Here is a 9545-nt window from a genome sequence, read left to right as displayed (position 1 = left end):
TATTTAATCGTTATTTTTGATGTTGTTTTGATGATGTTGTATGATGTTTTGATGTTTGATGTTGTTTTGATGATGATGATGTTTGATGTTATTTCGATGATGTTACTCATAAATTTGATGTTTGATGTTTTGATGTTTGATGGATAATGTTTGATGTCGATGATGTTCAATGGTCGCTAACATTGGGATAGGACCTAACGGTTCATAAGAAAATTCATAGGACCAAATGGGTTACAAGATAATTTTACTTAATCCTTTTATTATCAATCTTCTCACTAACAATTTTCTCACTATTAATTTTCTCACTATCAATCTCCTCTATTCTATTTCTGAAAACAAACGGAGGTTAAGAGCATCTCCAATAGAGCTCTCAAAATACTTGCCAAAGCTATAATTTAGCAATAGTGATAACAAGTGGGTCTTCAATGGCTTCCTATTTTACTTGCCAAAGATGGCATATGTCATATATGTTCTCAAATTTGGCAAGTAAAATGGCAATTGCCATACATGCCACATCAGCAAATATAAACATATTTGTGGCTCCAAATTCAGTTGAAAAAATAAAATTGAAATAGTAGAAAACCAAGTAATTTTTCAAATTTAATTTTTTTATTTAATTTTTCAAATTGAATTATATTTAATTTTTTTTCTAATTTTTCTATTTTTTTATTTTTTATATTTGTCGAGTCGAGAATAATATAAATATATAGTTTTTTTTTACAAACAGTTAAAAAAAAGTCATAAAAGACAAAAAATAAATAAAAATAAAATTACAAAAAAATTTATATTCAAACAACACCTACAAATTTAGAGGGAAAGTTGGTTGAGAATTGTCCAAATAGCAAGTGACTATTAGAGCACCATTGCTATAATTTGACAAAATAGCACTATTCGTTGCCAAATTATAACAATAACAATGATATTATAGTAACAACTATTAGAGATGCTCTAACTTAAGAAAAATTATTGGTTGGTCCTTATGTACCATCTAGTCATGTTCTAAGCAAATCAGAAATTTTCATGTCCTCGTATTATTTAATTATCTAATACAAAATCTCCCAATCAAAACATACCTGAGGGCACCACCAGAACCAACAAATAACTTCTAATTAAGCAACTTCATTTGTGACAACCAATGAAGTCAGTCCACGTAAGAAACTAGAGGGGTTTGGCATAAACTAAGGGGGTGGTTTGGTAAAGACCTTTTTAGTTGATTTTTTTAATTTTTTTGACTTTTTTTAATTTGAGACTTTTGTTTGTTTGGTTTTTTTGTTTGACTTTTTTGACTTTTTTTCATTTGAATGACAAAAGTGCCCTTCAGGAAATGATGCTTTTTTGATTTTTTGTTTGTATATGGGTCAATTTGATAATTTTGCATCCCAATTAAAATGTTTTGTAATTTTGTGATTTTTTAACTTTTTTTGTCTTTTTGTGATTATTTGGCCAAAAAAGAAAACCAAACTAGGGTTAAATAAGTGTATTTTTTTGTACATTTATTTAGGTCACATCAATCAACATCTCATTTCTACCTTTTTATACATCTTTTTATAAAAAATCAAAATTACATTTATTTTTAACATTTCAAACCAATATGCTGAGGGCGACATGGTTCAGTGGTGTAGGTGTTCGTGTTTGGTGCTTGTTTACTTGGTAGTTTTTTTTACAGCAATACTAGGTATCATGAAAAATATTTCATGAAAATAAACATGAAAGATCTGTGACCCTTGGATTACACTTAGAATAAAGCACCACACATTAATCAAGATAATCCAAAGATCACAAATTTTTCATGATGATTTTCATGACAAAATTTTCATGATCCCTAACTTTTCCCTTTTTTTTATGCTTCCAAATTCAGTTGAACGAAATAATCAAAAAAAAATTTAAAAATTATAAAAGAATTTAAAAAATAGTATTTTTTGGACTTATTTTAGTAATTTTTTGGGACTTATTTTAGCTTTTTCATTTTTCATTTTTATTTTTTTACTTTTTAGATTTGTTACACAAAATGATCGGAAGAATAAAAAATTTTAATACTATAATTTAAAAAAAAAAAAATCAGTAAAGATAAAAAAAATTAAAATAAAAAAATTGGTCTAACTAACTAATTAGCTGGCATCCAAACAGACAAGAAATCAAGCCCTGTCCGGATTAGGAAACAGAGAGTTCCATTCCTTGGCACTTCCAAATCCTAAAATGATTCAATTTCACATTGACTCTCACTCTATAGCTGGCATTTGGAGGGCTCCAGGATGCCCTGCAAGAAAGGAGCACCCCTAACCATCATTGCCTACAAACCCAACTCTCGCTCTTCTCTCTGCTTTTTTAGTTTCGATTACTGCATATACGCCTCCTCGTCCTTCTTTCTTGTTCTTGTTCTTATTCTTCAATCAAGCAATGGCTGGTGACGATTCCCCGAAAGATTATCCTGGAAAACTTACTTGGTATGTCGTCGTAACTTGCATCGTCGCCGCCATGGGTGGTCTGATTTTTGGCTACGACATCGGTATCTCTGGTAAGCCGTTCTTCAACTTAATAAATCTTCAATTCTTCACAGTTCTCCTACTGTTGAAAAATCAATCTTGTCTATACATATATATATATGATATTGATTACTGGTGTTGCTACGTTGATTAGGTGGGGTGACATCGATGGGTCCGTTTCTTGAGAAGTTTTTCCCGTCTGTGTATCGGAAGGAAGAACTCGATCAGTCAACCAATCAGTACTGCAAGTTCAACAGCCAAACGCTGACCATGTTTACGTCGTCTCTGTATTTGGCTGCTCTTTTTGCGTCCTTCTTGGCGTCGACAATGACCAAGAAACTGGGCCGCAAGTTTTCCATGCTTATGGGCGGTTGCGTCTTCTGTTGCGGTGCTCTTCTCAATGCCTTTGCTGTACACCTCGCTATGCTCATCATCGGTCGAATTTTGTTAGGTGTTGGTGTTGGTTTCGCCACTCAGGTAATTCATTCCTAAAACGAAAGCTCTTTCTTTCTTTCTTTGCTCCAATATTATTACTACAGTCACACTTTGAACACAATAACGAAAGCTCTAACTTGTTTGTTTCAAATTACATTACAGTCAGTGCCACTGTTTGTATCGGAGATGGCTCCACATAGATACCGCGGAACCCTCAACGTCTGCTTCCAACTATTCATCACAATCGGCATTCTGATTGCCGGTCTGGTCAACTACTTCACCAACATGATCAAGGGCGACTTGGGCTGGCGCATCAGCTTGGGCGGTGCCGCTGTTCCAGCCGTCCTCATGATCTTCTCATCTCTCTGGGTCTCCGAAACCCCAAACTCCCTGTTAGAATTTACCTACACCTACCACCACCAATTTACCCTCACCTACTCCTCACCTACACCTACCACCACCAATTTACCCTCACCTACTCCTCACCTACTACCCAAACCCTCTCCTATATAATGAGCTACTCTGATTTGTAATATATCACATCAATCTTGTAACAACATCAAACTATCAATAATATATCAATTTTAACATGGTATCAGAGCAGGTTTAGAACCTGATATTTTCGCTTTCCCGGCGGGCGGCAACCTCACCTTAGCTGCCCGCCGGACCTCAACCTAGTCCGCTAGAATTTTTTTTTTACACATACCTTCACTCCTCACGGATGGCAACCACTCTCTCCTCCGTTCGATTCCTTATCACCATCTTGGTGCCTTCTTTTGCTACCCAGTGCTTGCTCACAAGCCTCTCTCACCTTCGGCCACATCTCCGACTGCAACTCCGGCTCATGCTGTTCGGCGTCCGAGTCCAGGTTGATCCGATGAGTAAGAGCGTCAGTATGACCATTCTGTCGCAATACGAACAACCTCAGTGTCAGGACGACTCCAACGTCGCCGACGTTGAACAACCTCAGTGTCAGGACGACTCCAACGTCGCCGACGTTGCCTGCGGTGACAGCGGTTACGCCTCCGCCGACGAGGCCGTTCACCCCCAGTCGCTCGTCCGTCTCAGAACTACTTCCTCCGGCGAAGCAACCTCCATCGGCGTCGCCGTCGATCCAGCCTCCGCCGACGAGGCCGTTCACCCCCAGTCGCTCGTCCGTCTCAGAACTACTTCCTCCGGCGAAGCAACCTCCATCGGCGTCGCCGTCGATCCAGCCTCTTCGACATCACAACTGAATCGGTCCCTGCAACAGTAGCTCCATCAAGCCCTCTCTCTCTCTCTCTCTAACAGATCTCTCTCTCTCGGCAGTTTTGAACCAAAACAAAATAAAATAAAATAAAAACAAAAAAATAATAATAATAATAATAATAATAATAAACACACTGCTATGCACATGCATCCACAAGCACACACGCGGTACACACCAAACCCAGCACATGGGGCACCCACTCACTCTCTTTCTCTCTCTCTCTGGTCCCTTTCTCTACAGCAGACCCACTTTAATTATATTTATCATTATTCTCTCATATTTTATTCATCTCTCTCTGTCCATCCAACCTTCTTTTATTTTATTTTATTTTATTTATTTTTTTTTTTTCACACACTGTGATCCACCACTCCATGATCCACCATCCGTCAACTTTTGTCCCCCTCTTTTCCTTTCTTTTTCATTTCATCTTGCCCACCGACTTTTTGCTCAAAAAAAAAAAAAAAAAAAAAAAAAAAAAAAACATAAAAATAAAAATAAAAATAAAAATCAAATTTGCACAACAACCCATATTTTATTCATCTCCGGGATCACCCCCGCTCACAATTTTCCACAAAAAATAAATAAATAAAAAAAAAAAAAAAAAACAAACAAACACAAAAACACAAACAAAATACAAACAACCAAGTGGGATTTTTCTCCTCTACTCTGCCGCCGGTCTCTTCTTTTTGCCTCCGTCCTGAGCGGGCCTTGACGGTGTTGCCTCCATGCTTCCTAGACTACCAAGCAAGTTGCCTCCCCCCTGCTCCTCCACTGCAGCATATGGCGGACCTCCAAATCGCCACATCACGGTGGCCTTCCGCTTCAGCTCCTTATTTTCTGCTTTCAGCACACTTATCTCTGCTCGCGCATCCTTATACATGCGTTGGAGCAGAGCCAGCTGGGAGGTTAACTGCTGCACCTCATTTGTCCTACTCTGCAGCCGGTTCGACAAGTTTGTGACCGCCGTCATGCTTTCCACACATACCTTCAAAGTATACTGATTGGCCTCCACATCCGACAGCACTGCCATTCTTTGCTCCACAGACCGCATCGGAAAGTTCAACGGAGTATACCCAGCGGTGTTTGGTTGAGGTTCCAGTGCCACCGCACCAGTTATTTCTCTTGTGGGCTCGTTCAGTTCTGGAAAGAGCGTGAGCAGGTTCTGCGTAGCTGGACGGGAAGAAGAGGCCATGTTTTTGGGTTGCTAAGTGTTTCAGCGAAATAGCAATTTCAGACTGGTAATGTTCGGCAGGGTTGGTGACAGAATGGCAACAAAGTGTTCCACAGTTTCTCTCTCCGCAGAGGCAGAGTTTTTTAAGCGAAGGGTTGGTTTCAGAGGTTTCAGACTGGTATGCCTCAGCCTCAGCCTTCGTCTTGGTTAAATAGCCGAGGCAGCCACGCGTATCGCGCGCCTCTTGCCGCCCGACAATCTGGCACGCCTTTTCATGGCACATTTTTTGATAAAGTGGACACGCCTTTTGATGGCACGCCTTTTGATGAATTGGGCACGCCTTTTGATGGCACGCCTTTTTTGAAAAATTGAGCGCACCTTTTGAGGATGCGATTTTTTAAGGGTCCGACAAGACTCTGTAAACTGTCCCGACATTGATTCCGGTTAGTTTCTACAAGGGTCCGACAAGACTCTGTAAACTGTCCCGACATTGATTCCGGTTAGCTCCTTCATGGGTCCGACAAGACTTTGTAAACTGTCCCGACATTGATTCCGGTTAGTTTCTACAACGGTCCGACATGACCCCATAAACTGTCTTCTACAACGGTCCGACATGACCCCATAAACTGTTTTCTACATCGGTCTGACACCACCTTACAGTGTCCTCTACATGGTTATGACACCCCCATACAGTGTCCTCTACAACGTTATGACACCACCATCCAGTGTCTTCACCAATGGTCTGACACGACCATACAGTGTCTCTTATCCTCTTTTATTTTTTATGTATTTTCTTGTTTTGTTCCTCTCTTCAAACTCAAGTTGGTTAGTTTCTATCCTCCTTGAGTTTGCGGGGGGCTGTTAGAATTTACCTACACCTACCACCACCAATTTACCCTCACCTACTCCTCACCTACACCTACCACCACCAATTTACCCTCACCTACTCCTCACCTACTACCCAAACCCTCTCCTATATAATGAGCTACTCTGATTTGTAATATATCACATCAATCTTGTAACAACATCAAACAATCAATAATATATCAATTTTAACACTCCCTCATCGAGAGAGGCCATTTGGACAAAGCCAAGAAGCAGCTCCAGCGCATCCGTGGAGTCGCCGACGTCCAAGCCGAGTTCAACGATCTGGTGGATGCGAGTGCAGCCTCAAAGGAAGTGGAACACCCATGGAGAGACCTATCCATGAGGAAGTATAGGCCTCAGCTTTGTTTGGCTATTTTGATTCCCATGTTTCAGCAACTCACTGGGATCAATGTGGTTATGTTCTACGCTCCTGTGCTGTTCAAGACCATTGGGTTTCAGAGCAATGCTTCGCTTGCATCGGCCATGATCACCGGTGGTGTGAATGTTCTTGCCACATTTATCTCTGTTTTTGGGACTGATAGGTGGGGGAGGAAACCCCTGTTTCTATGGGGAGGTGGCACCATGATTGTGTTTCAGGTAATCCTTGTAACCAATTCTTTTTCTCCATCGTCTTTCTATTTATGTATTGAATTTTTTTTTAATTGTTTTTTTCATGTATGTATTATTATTTTATATATGCAGAGTGCAGTAGCAGTTCTTATTGGTACTAAGTTTGGAGTAACAGGAGATGCTACCGATTTGGGAACACTATATTCAAGCATCCTAGTATGTTGTATCTGCATTTTCGTCACAGCTTTTGCATTCTCATGGGGTCCTCTGGGATGGTTAGTGCCCAGCGAAATCTTCCCTCTAGAAATTCGGTCATCTGCGCAGAGTATCGTCGTGGCCGTGAATATGTCATTCACTTTCCTCGTTGCCCAACTCTTCCTTGCTGCTCTTTGTATGGTCAAGTACGGCTTATTCATCATCTTTGCAGGTTTAGTGCTAATCATGAGCCTCTTCGTCATCTTCTTCGTGCCGGAGACCAACAATATACCCATCGAGGAAATGTCACAAGTGTGGAGAGGGCACTGGTACTGGAAAAAATTTGTTGGTGATGAAAAGGAAATCGAGATGAAGAATGGAATGCCTTAGAAAGATATGCATAGCTAGCTGGCATTTATTTGTATTCTTTTTTTGGGTTTTTAGTTTTTTTTTTTCATTAATACTTTAAGTTGTTCAACAAAAGACAAGGTTTTTAGGATTCTTTTATATAAATTTTACTAGTCTTATTACATTTATTTGTGTTTGTGTTTTGAAGCATGTTTTAAGGTTTACATGTTTGCAAGTGTTTCTATTGTTTTTATTTTATTTTTTGCTTCACCTTTGTGAGCAAGGTTGCTTTTGGCTGGGCAACAATACTACAAATTTAGACTTAATTATTTGAAAATTATAAATCTCACATTATACAAATTTAATCTGTACCATACAATCACTCATCCATAAAAATCTAGGTGATTTTGTCAAAGTTGGAAAAAGTTACATTTGTTTTTTCAAACTTTTGTTTTTTAGTAATTTTTAAAAATTTATGTCAAATTTATTATTTTTCAATTTAGTCTAATTTAGAAGGAATTAAAAAAAATTACAACAAAATAAATAACATTTTTTTTATTTCTTTAAATGGCTTTTTGCTTTTTGTTTCTTTTAGGCCCATCTCATCTAGTAAAATCTAAATGTGATTTTTTTTTTTTAAATAATAATAAAGAAATTCACTAAATAAATATATTTAGCATACATGAAAGATGGTTATTCCATACTCCATGTTTGTTGAAATGGCAGTCTTTCTGGTAGTTTTCTTTAATTTTATTTTTTGGTGATGAAAAGGAAATCGAGATGAAGAATGGAATGCCTTAGAAAGATATACATAGCTAGCTCGTATTTATTTGTATTCTGTTTTGGGTTTTTAGTTTTTTTTTTTCATTAGAAAGATATACATAGCTAGCTCGCATTTATTTTGTATTCTTTTTTGGGTTTTTAGGATTCTTTTATATAAATTTTACTAGTCTTATTACATTTATTTGTGTTTGTGTATGTTTGCAAGTGTTTGTATTGTTTTTATTTTATTTTTTGCTTTACCTTTGTGAGCAAGGTTGCTTTTGGCTGGGCAACAATATTATGAATTTAGACTTAATTGCTTGAAAATTATGAACCTCACAACATACAAATTTAATCTCTACCATACAATCACTCACCCATAAAAGTCTTGGTGATTTCACAGTTGGAAAAAGTTACATTTATTTTTTCAAACTTTTGTTTTTTAGTAATTTTTTAAAATTTATGTCAAATTTTTTATTTTTCAATTTAGTCTAATTTAGAAGGAATTAAAAAAAAAAATTACAACAAAATAAATAACTTTTTTTTTTTCTTTCTTTAAATGGCTTTTTGCTTTTTGTTTGTTTTAGGCCCATCTCATCTAGTAAAATCTAAATGTGATTTTTTTTTAAATAATAATAAAAAAATTCACTAAATTAATATATTTAGCATACATGAAAGATTTGGTTATTCCATACTCCATGTTTGTTGAAAAAGGCAGTCTTTCTGGTAGTTTTCCTTAATTTTTTAAAATTTTATTTGGTTGCCTAGCATTGTTTTTCGTTTTGTATTTTCTAATATTAATTGTTGTAGTTGGGCTATAAGAAAGTTTGTGGAAAATGCTACTTTCATATCGTTAGATTTTGATTATTGGTGTAAAACAAATCAAGTTAAACTTGTTAAAAGTGCATTCAAGATCGCTTGTTATTTAAACAAATCAAACTTGAATACAATTTCAAGCACCAAAATTACTATTATTTTACTTGGTAATCTTATTTTACATTATAAAAATCTAAGCCACTATAATCATTTAAGATTGACTTGAAAATCAAATTTATTATAACATATAGGAGTTTTAGGGACCAAACTTTTGTATAAAAAAATAAAAATTTTGCTACAAAAAAAACATTTGGGGGACTAATTCTTGTCGTCATCCCGAAATGTTGGGAAAAAAAATTTAGCCACAAAAAATTGAAAATGTTTCTAATAACTTAGAAACAAAATAATTTGATTAAAAAAAATAATAAAATTTGAGACATTTGAATAACGAAACAAGACCTCAATCGGTATCAATATTAATGTCTTATACTCCACACGCCTAGGTTATGTCATTGTTGTGGGAGCAAATAAAGAATGGGAATTGTAAATCAATGAAGATGGTCCAGCTTGTCTCATGTTTGAGATTAAGGCTGGATTGTCCACTCTGGCTCATGGGCCCAATTTTGGGTTCCGTTTTGATAATCCAAAC

At 36.8% G+C, this 9545-nt stretch overlaps 1 protein-coding gene and 1 long non-coding RNA gene across 2 annotated transcripts; one reads left to right on the top strand and one right to left on the bottom strand.

Annotated features, from left to right (window-relative positions):
* Positions 1 to 2264: 2264 nt before the first annotated feature.
* On the top strand, positions 2265 to 7525 carry LOC145795354 (sugar transport protein 1-like). The gene is made up of 5 exons (XM_082879493.1): positions 2265 to 2515; positions 2638 to 2960; positions 3081 to 3303; positions 6396 to 6802; positions 6908 to 7525. Exons 1-5 carry the CDS (start codon positions 2398 to 2400, stop codon positions 7358 to 7360), a joined length of 1524 nt encoding a protein of 507 aa, XP_082735619.1. The 5' UTR covers positions 2265 to 2397; the 3' UTR covers positions 7361 to 7525.
* On the bottom strand, positions 3493 to 6392 carry LOC145795355 (uncharacterized). The gene is made up of 2 exons (XR_014336146.1): positions 4107 to 6392; positions 3493 to 4010 (listed from the first exon to the last, which is right to left on the bottom strand). It is a non-coding gene; the product is annotated as an uncharacterized LOC145795355 (long non-coding RNA).
* Positions 7526 to 9545: the final 2020 nt, after the last annotated feature.

The sequence above is a fragment of the Camellia sinensis genome, chromosome 7 (assembly GCF_055761805.1).
Source record: "Camellia sinensis isolate YWXY chromosome 7, ASM5576180v1, whole genome shotgun sequence".
Classification (NCBI taxonomy): Eukaryota; Viridiplantae; Streptophyta; class Magnoliopsida; order Ericales; family Theaceae; genus Camellia; species Camellia sinensis.
The sequence above is the reverse complement of the archived record's forward strand: the minus strand, read 5'-3'. Positions and strand labels throughout refer to the sequence as shown.